Consider the following 19,030-nt stretch of genomic DNA (forward strand, 5'->3'; position numbering starts at 1 on the left):
AATCCAAAATATGAACTTTTTATGTTAATTTTATCTAGAGCAAATTTACTGAATGCATTCTGTTAGCTCATCTGTAAAGATCATCCATTTTTGGGGAACTCTTACCTGCTAAAAAAGCAAATGATTGCCTAAAACACCTAAAACACTTATAAAATGACTATGAAAAGTAAAGCTACCTAAAGCTTTACTGAGGTATAATGGACAAAAAGCTTTATGTGTTTAAGTTCTTTATTTCATAATTTTTCTTTATGAAACTATCCCATGAAACTATCACCAAAATCAAGAATGAATGTCACTATCAAACTCAATATACTTGTTTATCTTCTCTAATCCCTTCCTTACATCCTTCCTGATTTCTCCCTTCCCAGACTATCACTGGTTGATTTCTATTATTATAGACTAATTTTCGTTTTTTCTTAACTTTTTATATAAGTGGACACATGCACTGTTTATTCCTTTTTTGGCTTTACACTAATACAATTGGGATTCATTTTGGTTACACAACCAAATTGTTTCATTTTATTCATTTATCCAAATATGTTCATTGTTGGATTTATTTAGAGGTGACTTGCTAGATTTTTATCATTTTATTTTTAACTGGAAGGAAAGTTTATTGCAAAAGAAAGTGGTCTTTGTCACTCCTATTGGAGACTTAGGCTATCAACTCCTTTGAGCAGTGTTTCTCAACCTTCTTCAAACTGTCGCCCCCTTTTGACCTTGTTTAGTCCTGTGGCATCCTGACCTACCAGTTGGACACCTATTCTCATGCTGTTTTTTTAAGTAATCTGCTCTTGGGTCCCCCTTGGAATTTCCTAGAAGATCCCACATAAATCTTTATGGCTTCCAACTGAAGAATGTTGCCTTAGAGGATCATGAACTGCCTCTATTTGAACACTTCAAATTTCTGACCATGGCCAGATTGAGAATAACATTATTGTAGCTTTATAATTTCCCATTAAACTAATGGAATCTGCTAATTCTCTGGTTCCCAGGTTTTCCTTAAAAAATAATAGCTGTGAATTAGTCTACTGCCTTAGTCATTAGTGAATATTAAGTTTTGTTTTCACTGGCGAGAAAGCTGGGTCACTCCTTAATACATCATATTAAAGTGAGGTTTCCGGAAAACGAAGACACATTTTCACTTACTATTCATAAAACTGCACCATTCTTCTGCTTCTAAATAAAAATTTATGACTAAAGTATTTTGATTAGCACATCATTGCTCACAAGATACAGAAACATTATATAAAGGATGGGTGATGGAACATTGTATGACTGAAACCTAATCATGAACAGCTTTGTAACTATGTATCTCACAGTGATTCAGTTTAAAAAAAAAAAGAAAGAAAATTGATCATCTTCAAAAAAACAAAATAAAAATTCAAAGTTAAATAAAAGCAATTGCCTTTCTGTGCAATGATATTGATTTACCAGAAAGAGATATAGATTAAAAATAACACTACAGAATCTTATTCTTTAAGAAGTGAAAAATATAGAAATATACTTAACCAGGAGATGAAAGATTTAAACAGTGAATTACTATAAAGTCATAAAGAAATAAAGAAATAGAGTTACAAGTAAATGAAAAGATATCCTGTCTTCATTCTGTTATTTACAGTACTGTTAAGAAGTTCATATTATCCAAAGAAATCTACAGATTCGTCACATTTATCTACTAAATTCTCTTTTCTTTTGTAACTGATATTCATTTTTATTTTATTTATTTTCTTTTTTCTTTTTTGGGTCACACCCAGCGATGCTCAGGGGTTACTCCTGGCTTTGCACTGAGGAATAACTCCTGGTGGCACTTGGGGGGCCATATGGGATGCCGGGGATTGAACCCGGGTCAATTGCATGCAAGGCAAATGCCCTACCCGCTGTACTGTTGCTCCAGCCCCTATATTCATTTTTAATTGCAGCATTTTAAAACATTTTTGTGGGGGAATGGGGACTGTACCCAGTGATACTCAAGACTTTCTCCTGGATTTGTGCTTAGGGATGACTCATGGAGGGTTCAGATGACTGTGTGGGCTGCTGGAGATCAAACCTAGGGGTATAACATATTCAAGGCAGGTGCCCTACACTCTGTTCTCTCTCTAGCTGCTGTCTTTTTTACTTTTAAAGATACTGATTATTATACTTATCTGATTCTTTATTCTTTTGTCCATGTCATAAATAACTGAAAAAAAATCAGTGCAAGAAAAGCAAAAATTATTAGCATATTATCATTACAAAACTGGTTATAATAGATCAAATAATAATTTACTATTTCAGAAAGAATTTTGATCTATGCATTTTTCAAACAACATTCGAGTTTTTTCCCTGCTCAGATTTTATTTAACAACATAATCCACTTTTATACTTTGGGTCCACTATTTAGACTATTCTACTGTCATTTTTGAAAAGATGAGTTCTTAATTCTCAAAAAAATCAGAAAGTAAATGTGGACCAGAGTTAATTTTTTTATTAGATAGAAGTTATTTGCATCTTTGACTATAAAAAATGTACAAGTGTATAGTAGACTGATTCTGCAAAGTACAATCCTGGAACTCTTAGGCAGTCCTGGTTGCATATTATCTATATTGTTATTAATCTATATTTCATGAACTGTTATTCACCTTCTTGCATTTTTTCATTTTTGTCACTGACTTTTGCATAAGAATTTCTTAGGATTTTATTAGAATGGACTGGAGGGTTGTTTTCTCATTTTAATAGCTAATGATATATATGTGTGTTTGTATATATTTGCGTATATTCAGTTTCAGTATACTTTGTATGTTTTGTATTCCAATGTTTAAAAACTGCCTATCTTCATCTTTAATATCAAGTATTTGAGAAGCAGCACTGCAATGTAGCACTGTCCTCCCTTTGTTCAATTTGCTCAAGTGGGCCCAGTAACGTCTCCATTGTGAAACTTGTCATTACTGTGTTTGGCATATCAAATACGCCATGGGTAGCTTTGCCATGCAGGCAGAATACTCTTGGTAGCTTACTGGGCTCTCCGAGAGGGGCAGAGGAATCGAACCCAGGTTGGCCGCGTGCAAGGCAAACACCCTACCTGATATGCTATTGCTCTAGATCATTTGGGGAGTATATATTATTAAATTGGAATTTTAAAAGGCAGTTGTCTTGAATGTGCTTAGTATAATATGAATAATTTTATCATTAATTAAACTATGTTTTTATATTCTTTAGGGTTTCCCAGGAGATATTGGGATTCCTGGACAAAATGGCCCTGAAGGATCAAAGGTAAAAAAGAAAGCAAAAGTATGATATGTAAAGCCAGAGTAATAGTACAGCGGGTAGAGCACTTGCCTTGCATCTGATGGATCACCCATGTTTAATCCTAGGCATCTCATGTGGTCCCTTAGCCTAGCAGGAGTTTTCCTGAGAGCAGAGCTAGGAGTAAGCCCTGAACACTATTGGTTGTGGCCCTAAAACCAAACCAAAACAAAACAAAAGTATGATAACTAGAGTCTTCTAATTTCAAGTCTCTGTGAATAGGAAAATATTTGGGTAATACCAAATTGTTTTGATGTTTTTACTGGTCAGAGGTACAAGTAATGAACTTAGTGCACCTTGCTTCAGTATAGCCAGGAACTGACTCACTTGTCTAGTGTTCTTTCAATGGCTTTTTTTAGTTACATAGTATGAAATTCAGTCTCTTTGGTTCAGGTTATTGAATATGATTTTTGTTTGGTGTAGACTTAGACTAGGATTGCGGTATTTGCAAAGCACATAAGTCATAGAAAAAATAATTTCTCAGGAACAGTGGTGGGAGGGGACGAAAAAGCAAAACCATGCAATAAATGGATGAGAATTTTCTAACTACCATGTTTCTCCAGTTCCCCTGGAATTTCCTCTCATGAAAACAAAAATATATGGTAAAGGTAAAGTTAAAGGTAAAGGCTCTCCCGTTGATCATCGATTTGCTCGAGCGGGCCCAGTAACGTCTCCATTGGAGACTTTGTTGTTACTGTGTTTGGCATATCGAATACGTCACGGGGAGCTTGCCAGGCCCTGCCATGCGGGCGAGATACTCTTGGTAGCTTGCCGGGCTCTCCGAGAGGGGCGGAGGAATTGAACTCGGGTCGGCCATGTGGGCTGCATGCAAGGCAAACGCCCTACCGCTGTGCTATATTATGCACAACCAAAAATATCTAAATTAAGCATATATAATTTTAGCTTCACTACATTGTGTGTGTGGCCTTAATATATAACATATGATAGCACTGCACTGTAGCACTGTCTTCCTGTTGTCCATCAATTTGCTCGAGCGGGTACGAGTATCATCTCCATTGTGGAACTTGTTGTTACTGTTTTTGGCATATGAATATATGCCATGGGGAGCTTGCCAGGCTCTGCCATGTGGGCAGGATACTCTAGATAGCTTGTCAGGCTCTCCGAGAGGAACGGAAGAATTGAACCCGGGTCGGCCATGTGCAAGGCAAAAGCCCTCCCCACTGTACTATCGCTCCAGCCCATAATATATGATACAGTGAGAATATCAGACTGGAATATTTGATAACACTTTGTAGTGACAGTAGTGCTTGAACTAACAAGATGAATAAATAAGGATTTGTAAGTAGACAAATGGGGTACATGGCATTTAGAAAAAGGAAGAAAACATGTAAAAGGATGAAGATACAATATTTGGAAACTGTATGTACTAAAATTATTTTTATGTGAAATTATAACTTAAAGAAACATGTATGTTTTGTTTGGAAGCTCTACAGGTCTTTTCCAATGTATAGCAACATATCCCTCTTCCTTTCTGTCTCCATATAAGTATTTCTCCTTGACATTCACATTCCACATGGGCTTTGTATCAAACTCTCCTGGCTCTAGAATAACTTCATTGCAATCACTTTTCACCTGTATTGTGATCTCTCCTTTGACTCAAAGTTTCCCTGACTTCTCCTTAAAACTGTTCTCATTGCCAGTGTTGTAGTTGAAACCTCTTTATTTTCCACCAAGATTAGTATAATAATTACATTAATAATTACACTGATTAAAATTACACTAATTTCTATTGTTCTTTCTCTTTGTAGCCTGGTATTTTTTCAAATTTACTGCCTAGTGCCTGGTGGAATAATTTTTGCAAAGTATAGATCTCATCGTGTCATTCCTGTGCTTAAATTCATCAGTGATCTTCACAGCTTCCAGATTAACTCTACTTCTTTACATTTTAACAAAAAGTTCTTTATGGCCTGTCTCTAATGGTAGTCATAAATATATTCATATTTGCCATCACTCTTTGATAAACATTACTCAGCTAAACTAGAGTACAGTTGTATCTCCTTTGTTCAGATCTCACGGTGTTCTGCTGTTGTTTTCATCTGGAAATCTCTCCTCTTTCTTGTGCCTGTCTGCAACCACACATCATATGATCTTTGTCCAGGAAACTTTTCCTATTTCTATTAAATATCACTGTAGCACTCTCCTCCCATTGTTCATAGATTTGCTCGAGCAGGCACCAGTAACGTCTCCATTGTGAGACTTGTTGTTACTGTTTTTGGCATAGTGAATATGCCGCAGGGAGCTTCCAGGCTCTGCCATGCGGGCGGGATACTCTTGTCGGGCTGTCCGAGAGGGGCGGAGGAATCGAACCGGGTCAGCCCTGTGCAAGGCAAATGCCCTACTGCCCTACTCGCTATACTATTGTTCCAGCCCTTCTATTAAATATAGTTGAGATATTCTTTCTCTGTTTTACTTTTAAAAACTGTAGAGCGTATCCCTTTTTATATATTGTAACTTCTGATTTACTTCTCTGGCTACTGGACTATAACATTTTGAGACACCAGACTAGTTGATCTTCTATATCCAGTAACTATATTCCATTTGTGCTGCAGATGAGAAAATACATACTGACTTAATGTATGAGTGAATGATTGCATTTAAAAGCTATCTAGGAAAAATAAGCATTACAGTTTGGTAACTTTAAAAAGAAGGTTAATGGAGAAAACGAAATGAAAGGAAAAAACAGAAACTGTTTTAGATGACTGATGTACTGATTTTGATAAGAAACTGGAAGGAGAAGCAGATTTTTAAGATGTAGATCCTATTTTCAGTTGTCAAAAGAAATCTGAACTGAAGGGACCTGGGCATTTTCATGCTACGTATGGTATTGGATTGATTTATGAAACTATCATTAACAGTGTTGTAAAGTATGGTACCTCAATAAAAAGGGGTAGAAATAATTTTTACTGAAAAAAAGAGAATATACTGTTCATTTATTTCTCATTGAATTTTTATAAAGGCTGTATACTTCCTAAGCAGCTGGAATGATACCCCCAGTACTTTCCCTGAAATTTACTTTCTCCTGTCATTAATTCATTGATTTTATTCTGAAAATCTTGATGCTTCATTATTTCTTTTCTAATTAAGCTTATATCATTCTTAATGATAATGCCTTCTCAGTTGTTCCACTGTAGTCCAAATTTTGCTTCAGTACTTAGATTTCTGGGTCTTTTCTCAACTCACTACAGTTTGTGGGGCCATAAGTTATGCTAACACTATTAAGTCCATGTCTTGTGACCACACTTAAATTTAGTCAGAGTTAGTTAAACTACGTGAAGGGGATGTTTCTCTCTAAGAAAAATTAGAATGATCTTGCTTGAAAAAAAAGATGCATGTTGAATTTACATAAAACAACACATGACTATTTCATTATTTTCATCTATTTAGTTCTATTAAAAATAAGAAGGCTGTACAAAAATACTAGGTTATTACCAACATAACTAGCATTGCTGGAATAACTAAGGGGAATAAAACTTAATAAAAAAAAGTTTTGCTTCCTGCCCTGCCAAGACCTTGAGTTGCCCCTTACGAGTGGCTCTCTGGATGACCCTGATCCCAGAGGCGCACAAACCAATCTGGGAACCCAGCGGCTTTTGGCAGAAATGTGTCTGGACTATGAATTAAACTACGGCGCTGTGCCCACCCGCCAGGGTGGGAAAGGGTGTTTGTCCCTTCTGCCTTCCTCCCCAGTCCCTGGTGGCATGGTGGCCACCACCTCAGAAACTATTGGACAGCTAGGTATGAGCCGGCGTTGATGGGGCATCTGCAACCTCATGGGATCAGGGATGGAACCGGCCTGTCCTTCCTGCCCTGCCGAGACCACAAGTTGCCCCCCACTAGTTGCTCTCCATCTCCGGAATTACCATGATCCCAGAGGCTCACAAACCAATCTCAGAACCCAGTGGATTTTGGCAGAAAGCCCTCCAGACTTAATTAGTAAAATACCAGAAATCCAAAATCGTGCGGCTGCAAAGAGATATCATATGCTCTTCATAATCTGTAATAGAATACAAATTGTCTAATGATGCCTTTTCAGTGGGTCTGATTGTTGGTGGAAAATTCCAAGTAATAATGGTGCATCTTTTGTGGAAGTAATGAAAGTAATCACAGTAGAGAGAGAGTTAAGTGGAAATCATCTGCCTCACAGGCAAGGGGAGGGGTGGGTTGGAGGGTACTCTGAGGTTCTTGGTGGTGGAAAATGTGCACTGGTGAAGGGATGGGTGTTTGATCATTGTATGACCGAGACTTAAACCTGAAAGCATTGTAACTGTTCTCACAGTGACTCAATAAATAAATAATAATAACAACAACAAAGTGTTGCTGTATATAGAATAGCCATTGTAGGCAGTTTTCTGAAATAGATTTTTTAAATTACTTTAACAAGTTTTTATCTAGGGAACTTTTGTTTTTTCAACCACATGTATATTGTTGGCATAATATTTAATCTTTTATTTCCTAATCATGCTCAGATTGTTATTCTTTTTTGAAAATTTTCCTCTCTTTTTAGCAACTTATATCATGAAGGGAAGTAAGTTGAAGAATATTAGTATGTATAATGTGCTCCAGATGTTGCCAGTGTCTTAAGAGACATTAAACCACACACCCCCTCCATCTGTTTTCAGACTTTGTGGACACTATGATGTATTTATTGTATTATTATCAGATTCGCAATCAGATCCTGCTTTAGCTTTGAAAGTACTTTTTGTGAAAGGTTTGTGTTGAAGAGTAACATTCTGAGCATTATTTGAGCATTAACACACTGGTTAAATATAGTTTATTCTAACTTTCCCAGCATTTCTGATGCCCTATAATATTCTGCTACTTTCTTGTCCCCTCTTTTTGATATCTTGAGAATGGAAAATGAATGGGAGCAAATACTATTGCCATCAGCAGGATAATGCTAATTTTTAAAAGAAGTTAATTCAATTAAAGTTTTTGTGTGTGCTTGTATTGTTTGTATAGGGTGTCCTTGGAAGTAGAGGGCCTCCTGGCCCTCCTGGCATCAAGGGAACTCAGGTATGAAAAGAATAAATATCCAGCTATACATATAGTTAAGTGTGTTTTATAATATTTATGGTATTTTATCTTTTTTAAAGAAAAATCTTATCATGTTTTTAAGAAAAACATGAACAGGTATGTACAAAATTTGCCATAGATTATTTCGCATAACATTTTATACTGAGTTTATCAAATGTGATTCCAAATAATTTTTTCTTAAACTAAATATTTATATCACTGGTCTCATGGGATGTGTGAAAAATGTAAAGCCAGAATACTTGTAATATGTAATAAAATTTATCAATGTTTTTGTGCATATTATGTGTGACTTAAACAAATGGTAGTCAGATGTGGGTATGGTAATATGAAGTATTTAAAGGTGAAAATTAGTGTGCTTAAGATATATATATAAAATGAATTGAAAATATTTATTATTTAGATAATAAAGAATCCTCTATTCTCTCTATTATACTCTATTATTTATCTATCCATACAGGATATGTTTCAGTTGAATTATTTTTTTTAAGGGAGAAGAAGGACCAATTGGACCCTTTGGAGAACTTGGATCAAGAGTAGGTTTCATATGAATAATTTTCAAGAAGTGAAAAACAACTCCTTGAAAAATAACTGCTGTATGATTGTTTATTTTATAGAATATTTTTAATTATGCAAATAACAAAAATGAAAACAAAGTCTTACAATCCCCTAATAAAATAGGTTTATATTGGAAATAGGTTTATATTGGAAATTTTCATAAACATTTTCGATGACATTATGGTTTGCTTCATCTTTATTTGTTCCATCTGTGGTATTTTTGTCTTAATAATTTGTTCAAGTAATATACAGTTTCTCAAAATTTGATAGGAAGCTAAATACCTTAATCATTTTCATCGTATTCTGAGTGAGGCTGGAGAGATAGTACAATGGATAGGGTACGTGCCATGAATGCAGTTGATTCATGTTTGATTCCCAGCATTCCAAGTGGTCCCCCCAGCACCACCAGGAGTAATTACTTAGAGCAAAGCCGGGAGTAACTCCTGAGCATCTTTAGGTGTGGCCCAAAAACCAGTAGTAATAAAAATTAAAAATAATAATAATATAAATAATAATAATTATTATTATTATAACAACTACCTGAACATCTACTTCTTAATAAGGTAAAGGTAAAGGTAAAGGCCCTCCCGTTGATCGTTGATTTGCTCGAGCGGGCCCAGTAACGTCTCCATTGGAGACTTTGTTGTTACTGTGTCTGGCATATCGAATACTCTCGGTAGCTTGCTGGGCTCTCCGAGAGGGGCGGAGGAATCGAACTCGGGTTGGCCATGTTGGCCGCTTGTAAGGCGAATGCCCTACCCGCTGTGCTATAAAATTTAAAAAAAATAAAATTATTTATTTTGATAGTTTTTCTCCAATAATATTGTGTAGTCATCTATGAATTACTGGTTTTCAAGTTTTGAAAATGTGTAGTCATCTATGAATTACTGGTTTTCAAGTTTTGAAAATGTGTAGTCATCTATGAATTTCTGGTTTTCAAGTTTTGAAAATGAATTCTGTAAGCATTTGAGTATGCATGGGGCTGGAGTGATAGTACAGTGGATAGCGCACTTGCATTGCGCAGAGCGAACAACTCAGGTTCAATCTCCAGGATCCTAGATGGTTCCCTGAGGCCCACCAGTGTAAAAAACTAGACACGCTGAAGGTTGTGTGTTCACGGGCTCTCTGAACAGCTCTGTCTCACCGCCCACATTCAGTGCTCTTAAGCCGCTGTGTGTGGCCCTGATCGGGACAGCTGTAGGCCAAAGGCAGATGAAGGAAGAGACGAGGGCCAGGCTGGTTGATGTTCGTAGCAGTTTATTACAAGGATATTTATCCAATAGAAGAGATTTATGTTACAGAGGGCCCAGGTTCTCTCAAGCACGTGTTCCCCCTTGCTAGCCTCTCCGTGGTCCATCTTGCTACCCTGCGCTGTCTCCTCTCTCCAGCTCTCTTGTCTCCAAACCCCCTGCAATCTGGCTGACACTGCACCCAGTTAGGTAGCCGAATCAACATAAGAGCCCTTCCTGAGGGCCCACCTAATCGGTATTCTAAAGCCCTTCCTAAGGTGTTTTTCTCCTTTCCTCAGTCCAATAACTATCAACATATCAATACTAGCTATTTTTGTATGGATTCAGTAAGAGATCACATTGAGGCTTGTAGGGCAGCTCTCCTGGGAACATCTTGCCACAGACTCAGACTACAGCACTCAGGCCAGATTAATCATTCCTAACTCTAGCAGGGTCCAAATCTAGTTATTACTTTTTGGATCATGACAGCATTTGTCTTAACTTATAGTTAAGCATTATGGCGCTTTGGCCAGGCCCATCTCGATGCCTGGGTAGCGCATAGCTTACAGCTTGCCCTGGTTCCATCCAGTCCCTCTTCGGAACCCTGCTTTGGGGGGCAGTAGGAAGAAAGGGCAGCTGAGGCTTAATTGAAAGAACAGATGCCCAGGAGGGAAATATCACTGAGAGTCACATTACAAAAACATGTCTTCTGTCCATACGAAAAGGATATTGCTCTGAATAGACTATGCAGAGGACTTCAGGAGAAGAGAAAAACAGTACTTGCACGAAGAAGTTACAAATAAACACAGAGGAATAGGAGCACTGTGATGGGAGCAATCCAATAAACCTAAACTACTTGAGGCTATGCAGAAAGGACAGAACAGTGTTATCCTACACACCAGGAGTGATTTCTGAGGCAGAACCAGGACAAAGCCCTGACCACTAGGTGTGGCTTGGAAGAAACAAAAAGAGTTGGGGATACAAGACCAAATATTACATCATAAATTAAGGTATGTTTAATTAATCACATATATTTTAAGAGGCATGTTATATTACTAGGCTACATAAAATACATGCTATTCTTCCTGAAAATACCATGCAGGTTCTTACAGAATTTGTTCCCTCATGAAGATGATAATACTTTTTTGGTGGTTTGTTTGTTTTTGATTTGGGTCCACACACTGGGCAATGCTCAGGGGTTACTCCTGGCTCTGAAATTAGGGATCACTCCTGCTCTTGCTTGAAGAACCAAATGGGATGCTGGAGATCAAACCCTGACTCACTGTGTGCAAGCCAGGTGCCTTACCCACTGTACTTGCTCGCTGTTCCTGGTAATGCTTGCTTTTGCACATTAGCACCTAAATTGCTACTTTTTAATTTGAAATTTTTAAATTTCATTTCTGTAAAATGAGCTCTGTAACAGTAAATTAATGTTGTTATTTGAACTTATTAAAAATGATCTTGCTTAAAATCACTTCCCGAGAAAACAGAAAATCCATGTTAAATTCCTGCCTATTTGGCATTAATAATAATTATTATTATTGTATTATTGATTGAAAATCAATTTAGGCCTAGTAGCAACTCCATGGAATATGAATCATATCATCTCTAATACTGAAACTAACCTTGCAAAATATTGTCCAATTTTTCTATATATGAAAATAAATCTTTGATGTATGTGCAAGCATATCATATTCAAGATAAAACTAAAATAACAAGACCTACATTCTCAGTTGTTTTGTTTAAAGATACTATTAATATCAATACCGCATTCCAGTGAGATTTTTTTCTTAGTTTAGTTGTGTAAAACTATTTACCCCTCAATTTTATTGTTTAGCAAGATGTACATTAATACCAATGTTAGTTTTAATGCCTACATTATTCCAACACCACATTGACCACCAGTGTACTCAATTCTCTCCACCAATTTCCTTGGATTCTTTCCATGCCCTGTCCCTCTCCATCCCCAGCCCGGGTAGGATCAGTTCTGTAGACAGTCTTCAGTTCCGTTGCCTTTGGTTATTTGTTATTCTATATTTCTTTATATTACACATGTGAGAGAGGTCATTCTGTATCTATCCCTCTCTTTCACTCAGCATGATATCTTCTAGGTCCATACATGTGACAGCAAATTGCATGATTTCATCTTTTCTTATAGTTGAGTAGTGTTTACACATATCTCAGTTGCTTTATCCAGTCATCTATCTTTGGGCATTTGGGTTGTTTCAAGATCTTGAGTTTTGTGGCTTTTAGAAAATGGTATGTTTGGGCCCTTGCCGGATCAGATGAAAGCTGAACTCAGATTTTTTGAGAAATGTGTTCATATTGTAAAATTGACCTCATGATACTTTATGTACCTTCTGAATATTTATTTGTAGAAAACCAAAATTTTATTTGACACTGTGTTTACAAAGTTGACAGTAGGGTTTTAGGCATAGAACATTCCCAACTCTAATCTGACCACTAGTGACTGTATTTCTCCACCGATGATTTCAGGTTCCTGCCAGTGCTCCAGCCTTATTGCTGGACTTCTTTCTAAAAATGATAAATAAAAATGAATTAAAGGGTAGGCACAGGTTCGATTCCTCTTCCCCTCTCTCGGAGAACCTGGAAAGCTACTGAGAATATCCCGCCCGCATGGCAAAGCCTGGCATGCTACCCGTGACATATTTGATATGCCAGACACAGTAACAAGTCTCACAATGGAGACGTTACTGGTGCCCACTCGAGCAAATCGATGAACAACAAGAGGACAGTGCTACAGTGCTACAAAATGTTTTTTAGCAGCTGAAGAGATAATAAGGCATCTAGAATTCTTGCTTTGCATGTGGTTGACTAAGGTTCCATCCCTGGCCCCCTGTATCATCACCCGAGCCCAACCAGGAGTGATTCCTAAGTGAGAATCAGGAATAAGCCCTAAACATGAACAGGTGTATCCACCCCCACCAAATAAGTTTTTATAATTAGAAGCAACAAATATAGTAATTTAGTCTCAATCCAATTTCTTTGCGATTGAGACAATATTATTATCTGCAATTAGCAAATAGTTGATACTTAGCAATAAGATGACAGGTTTTATTCTTGCTTTATTTTGTGCTTTGTAGGAAGTCATTAATAATTTCAAGCTTTCAAGAGCAAAATCAGAAATCAATTTTTTTGATAGAAGTGCTAACTGTAATTCTAAATTGTGAAGAATTTTTATGTTGCCAAAATAGAATGAATTCAGAGGGTTATTTTGATATATGAAAAATTTAGGAGATTATTTCTTACAGTGTTAAAAATGTTGATTTGTATAGCAATAATAAAATCAAAATCTACATTACCTAGTTAGTATATGTTATACTATGTAGCAATGTCCCCACACATTTCTCCTCACAGATTTGAAGTTTTCATGCACATTGGTTTAGAACTAGTGGTCTCCTTCATATTATTTTGTATTATCAGTTGTCAGTCATCAGCCATTAGAACTCACTATTAATGAGGAGTATGCCCAATATCAAGGATATTGACACAGAAAAGCAAAGAATAAAGTTCTTGTAATCTAAAGAAACTTTGCAAAATGAGAGTTATTTAAAATATCTTTCTTTAATTCTGTTTTCTTCTAGGGAAAACCGGGTCAAAAGGGATATGTGGGTCAACCAGGACCAGAAGGCTTAAAGGTAAAGCAACTGATTTTATTTTAGTTATAAAGTGTAATCTGCAAAAGCATCAGTTGGAGGAGGCAGAGAGATAATACAGGGATTAAAGCACTTGTTTTAAAAGCAACCGACCAGTTTGATCCCTGTACAGTACCATTATGGTAGCCTGAGCACCTCTAGTAGTAGTCCCAGAGACAGGAGTAAAAGCACCATCAGATATGGCTCTAAAACAAAATGAAAAAGATTAATTTGACTTTCATAAAAATATTAAAAAGCTCTCCAGAATTTATTTAGTTTATTGAGAGATTTATTAATATTAAAATTAGTTCAGACAGACAGCACTTAAAAAACCTAATATCTTTATAATATATATACAATACTTATATGTAGAAAATTTTAAATGTTAAGATAAAATTTATGCCTAAAGGGCAATAAGTCTTATAATTTTGGACTGTATATTCTACAGCAAAGAAATTTACAAGATAATATAACTTCACTAACTCTGAAACCTTTAACTAGCAGCATTCAGAGTCCAACTAAATTTATTCTCTCAAGAACTCTTGAATGACTCTCACCCGCTAATAAGTTTGAAAGGCTGTCATAATTTTTTTAACCTGTTGCAAGTTTTATGATTCTCTTCAATAAATATAATGTAGTTATATGTACAGTTCTAAGGCCTAAAATATATGAGCTAGTAAGAATTGGTGGTTTGGCGCATGCCTCAGGCAACCGCAAGCGAACATCCGAGCTCGCAAAGCAGTGCAGAGATGCGATCAAGGAAGAGAGAAGAGCAGAAGTGCTGGTAGGTGTGTCAGAAACAAGGAAAAGTATTCGTAATGCCCGCCTGTCCTTCGCCAACTACAAGACCAAGATGACTGCCCTCCAACGTCCTGATGGATCTATCTATCACATCTTCCAAAAGGGCAATGGAGAAGATTATCCATGACTTCTACTCAAATCTCTTTGATACCCATGTCCACCTGCCGACATACCAAATTCCACAGGATGGATATGTCATTCCCAATATTCTCCCTTTCGAAATCCAACACGCCATTTCATCAGTAAAGAAACGAACAGCACCTGGCCCAGACAAGGTCAGACCTGAACACCTGAAGAACCTGCCGTCAGTACTCAACAATACACTGACTCGGCTCTTCACACGCTATGTGTCTGAATGCAAGGTTCCGTCCCAATGGAAAACCAGCAGGACTGTACTACTGTACAAGAAGGAAGACATCCATGACATTGGTAACTATCGCTCGATCTGCCTATTGTCTGTCATCTACAAGTTGTTCACTCGAGTCATCCTGAATAGAATTGGCAGAACACTAGATGAAGGACAACTATGCGAGCAAGCTGGGTTCCTCAAAGGATTCAGCACCATCGACCATATCCACACGATAACCAGGCTCATTGAGGTTTCTCGGGAGTTCAAGATGACGCTCTGTCTAACATTCATTGATTTAAAGAAGGCCTTTGATTCTGTTGAGACAGAAGCGGTCATTGAAGCCCTAACCAATCAGGGCATTAAAACTCAATACATCAAGATCCTCCGTGAGCTGTATTACGGATTCACTACCAGGATCTCACCATTCTACAAAGAAGTGATCGTTGATGTCAAGAGAGGGGTTCGGCAGGGTGATACCATTTCACCGAAACTCTTCAGTGCCACCCTCGAGAACATCATGCGACGACTGGAATGGGAAAGAATGGGAGTGAAGATAGATGGTTGGCAACTACTCCACCTCCGCTTTGCTGATGACATTGTTTTAATAACACCAAACATCAGCCAAGCGGCACAAATGCTGGCCGACTTCAACCGTGAGTGTGGAAAGGTCGGACAACAGCTGAATCTTACGAAGACAATGTTTATGAGAAACAGCCTCGTTCCTGATACTCCATTCACTCTCAACAGAACGACCATCTCCGAATGCAACAGCTATGTGTACCTAGGTCGAGAAGTCAACATGAGAAATGACCTGGCACCCGATCTGCTCAGGAGAAAGGGAGTGGCTTGGAATGTCTTCAAGAGCATCAAAGAAATAGCTAAGAGGTCGAAGAACCTCTGGCTTGGGCACATTTCTTTGATTCCATTGTTCTTCCTGCATTAACATACGCCTCAGAGACCTGGGCCCTATGCAAAATAGGCTATTCTGGTCTCCCAAGGAGGAATTAAAAGAGCTATTCTTGGAATATCACGTTTCACTCAAATGAGAGAAAGAATCCGGAGTTCCAACCTCCATCGACGATCAAGAATCAGGGACGCTGTCTTGTTTGCCAAGGTGTCAAAAATCAGATGGGCTGGTCATGTAATAAGATTTAAAGATGACCGCTGGACTAGAGCTGTTACCCACTGGATTCCACGGGATATCAAAAGACCACGCGGCCGCCCACCTACCAGATGGTCAGACTTCTTCATCAAGATCATGAACGATCGGTTTGAGGCTCTTCGTGTTCCTAGAGTAAAGAGATGCCACTGGGCTACACTAGCATGCGACAGGGACAAATGAAGACGTTACTGGCGCCTGCTCGAGCAAATCGGTGATTAACGGGAAGTCAAGTGATCAAGTGATCAAGTAAGAATTGGCAATGAGGAGCTTGAGCGATAGTCCATTGGGTAGGGCGTTTGCCTTCCATGTGGCCAACCCGGGTTTGATCCTCGGCATCCCATATGATCCCCTGAGCACTGCCAAGATTGATTTCTGAGTGCAGAGCCAAGAGTAACTCCTGAGCATTGCTGGGTGTGTTCCAAAAAGCAATAATAATAATAATAATAAAAAGAATTGGTGATTATTTGGAGTCAGTGAGCTAGCTCCATTGTCAAAGTACCCAGTTTGAGCTCCAGTACCACATGGTCCTGAGCTGTTTATTGCTGGATGTAGCTCTGGAGGCCCCTGAGCACCTTTGGGTGATCCTGGAACTGCAGGGCCTAGCAGCTCTGCATCCTCAAACTTTCTGTTAAACCACAAAGCTCCATTAGTCAGGTATTATTGAGAGTGGCCCCAGAATCCCTGAGCACTTCTTGGAAGTTCCTTTTCCCCCCCAAAAAATAATGATTTATACAAAATTTTAATTTAATGAAAATTTGCATTGATACAAGCAGACTCTCTAGGATATCCTCAACTCTTCCAAGAAGAGGGCCAAAATCATCATTTAGGGTAGTTGTTAATTGCTCTGTTAAAGCTAGAGATTTTACTTTTATTACTTATTTTTATGAAATTATAAGCTAAGGGAAAGTCAAGCAAAATTGTTAAGGTCAATTAATAAAGAAATATAACCTAAATTTTTTCTTTTGTTTTGTTTTTAGCCCACACTTGGTGGTGTTCAGGGCTTACTCCTGGCTCTGCACTCAGGGATTACTACTGGCAGTGCTCAGGAAGTCAGATGGGATACCAAGGATCAAACCTGTGTCAGCTTCAGAAGCGCCCTGTCTGTTGTACTATCCCTCTAGCCCTCAGCTAAAATGTTTTTAAAGTATTTAAGGCTATGACTGAAGTTATCCTGGAGGACACAGATGGCTACCTGACTTGTAGGTTACATTCAAAACCCTGCAGATGAATAGAAGTTCAATAAATTATAAACAAAAGTCTAATCCCCTTTTATAGGTTCTTTATCCCTTTTATTGCCATGTAAATCTAAAAGAATTCCAAGTATGACCTACCATTTATTACAACTGGCAAGAAACTGATCTCCTTTATTGTTTATATCCTAGCTCCTCCTGAAGAGCACAACCACATCGAGGTGGCTTCTGTTGACCCAGAAAATAACAGTCTTGAATGTTCAGTCTCCTCCTGCTTGTTTCTGAAATTTCTATCCTGGTGTATCAACTATTTGCTAAAACTTGACACCCCCCAGAATAATCAGGCTCTCTTGGAAGCCCATGAGCGATAAGGGTATCAAAGATTTCAGATTCATCCAACCCTGCAGTCTCTTTTTTTCCTCTGCCTACCAGGGAAAATTATTCTCTCTCTCTCTCTCTCTCTCTCTCTCTCTCTCTCTCTCTCTCTCTCTCTCTCGCTCTCGCTCTCCTCTCAAAGACAACTCACCATTTATTTTCAGACTCTCTAAAGACTAAAGCAGTATTGTACTAATTAACCTACAAGCAACTTCTGATTCATACCTATTGAGAGAGATTACCCTAAGGGTAGTAATAAAAAAGAACTATTATTAGAATTTGAGTGGGGACACTGAATAAGGAGAACACAAGAAAATCATTAATTTGTATAGTATAATTCTACATATTTTCTATTAAACTTTGTAATGAACTAGCTTTTCATTAAGCAATGAGGATTTAAGCATTTTTTTGAACAAAAAAATAAATAATTGGGCGGGGCAGGGACCATTGGGCCACATCTGGTAGAGCTCAGAGCTTACTTCTGGCTATCTGCTCAGGCGTGACTCCTGGCAGTGCTTAGGAGCCCATATGTGGTACTGGGGATTAATTGGGCATCAACCATGTGCAAGGCAAATGCCATCAAGCCCATACTTTCTCAGACCCCTGTGTTTTTTAAAATACTTATTGTAGTTGAGGCAACACGGTTACAATATGTTAATGCTAAAATATAAACATGCTAATGTTTATGGTATTAATTTGTACAAAGTCACTGCACTTTCATCACCACCAGAGTGCCAGAGATCCTCCACCACTGCTTTTGTTCCTTCTTATTGACCTCTTCCTTAGCCCCTCCACTTGGTAATCCCAGATTTTTAATCCAGGGTTAAGGTTTGTCCTTGTTTGATACAGTAGTTTTCTTGTTCTATCTATAACACTTGAATGATAACATGTTATATTGGCTACTTCTGCATCATTTTGTGTAACATAATACCCTGCAGTTCCAACCATGTCACAGCAAACTGCAAGAGTTCATCTTTCCTTAGAGCTATATGGTACAACATTTTGTGTATAAACTAAAATTTCTCTATACATTCATCCCTCATTCAACATTTTGTTTATTTCCATCACTGTGTCACTCTATCACTGTTATCCTGTTATTCATCGATTGACCTGAGCGGGTGCCAGTAATGTCTCCATTCGCCCCAGCCTTGAGATTTTTTTAATTTTTTTTATTTTTTGCTTTTTGGGTCACACCCAGTGATGCACAGGGGTTACTCCTGGCTTTGTGCTTAGAAATTGCCTCTCACGGTGCTCAGGGAACCATATAGGATGCTGAGAATCAAACCCAGGTCAGCTGTGTGCAAGGCAAATGCCCTACCCGCTGTGCTGTTGATCCAGCCTCCCAGCCTTGAGATTTTAGAAGCCTCTCCTTACTC

General features: G+C 37.9%; 1 protein-coding gene across 1 annotated transcript in view; it reads left to right on the top strand.

Annotated features, from left to right (window-relative positions):
* COL24A1 (collagen type XXIV alpha 1 chain) overlaps positions 1-19,030 on the top strand; it is a 324,882-nt gene that overhangs the window by 141,993 nt on the left and 163,859 nt on the right. The window contains exons 21-24 of the mRNA XM_056123526.1: positions 3,196-3,249; positions 8,263-8,316; positions 8,826-8,870; positions 13,727-13,780. Of these exons, the coding sequence (XP_055979501.1) occupies positions 3,196-3,249; positions 8,263-8,316; positions 8,826-8,870; positions 13,727-13,780 (207 nt within the window). The remainder of the gene's footprint in view (positions 1-3,195; positions 3,250-8,262; positions 8,317-8,825; positions 8,871-13,726; positions 13,781-19,030) is intronic.

This window comes from Sorex fumeus, unplaced genomic scaffold (assembly GCF_029834395.1).
Source record: "Sorex fumeus unplaced genomic scaffold, SorFum_2.1 ptg000047l, whole genome shotgun sequence".
Taxonomy (NCBI): domain Eukaryota; kingdom Metazoa; phylum Chordata; class Mammalia; order Eulipotyphla; family Soricidae; genus Sorex; species Sorex fumeus.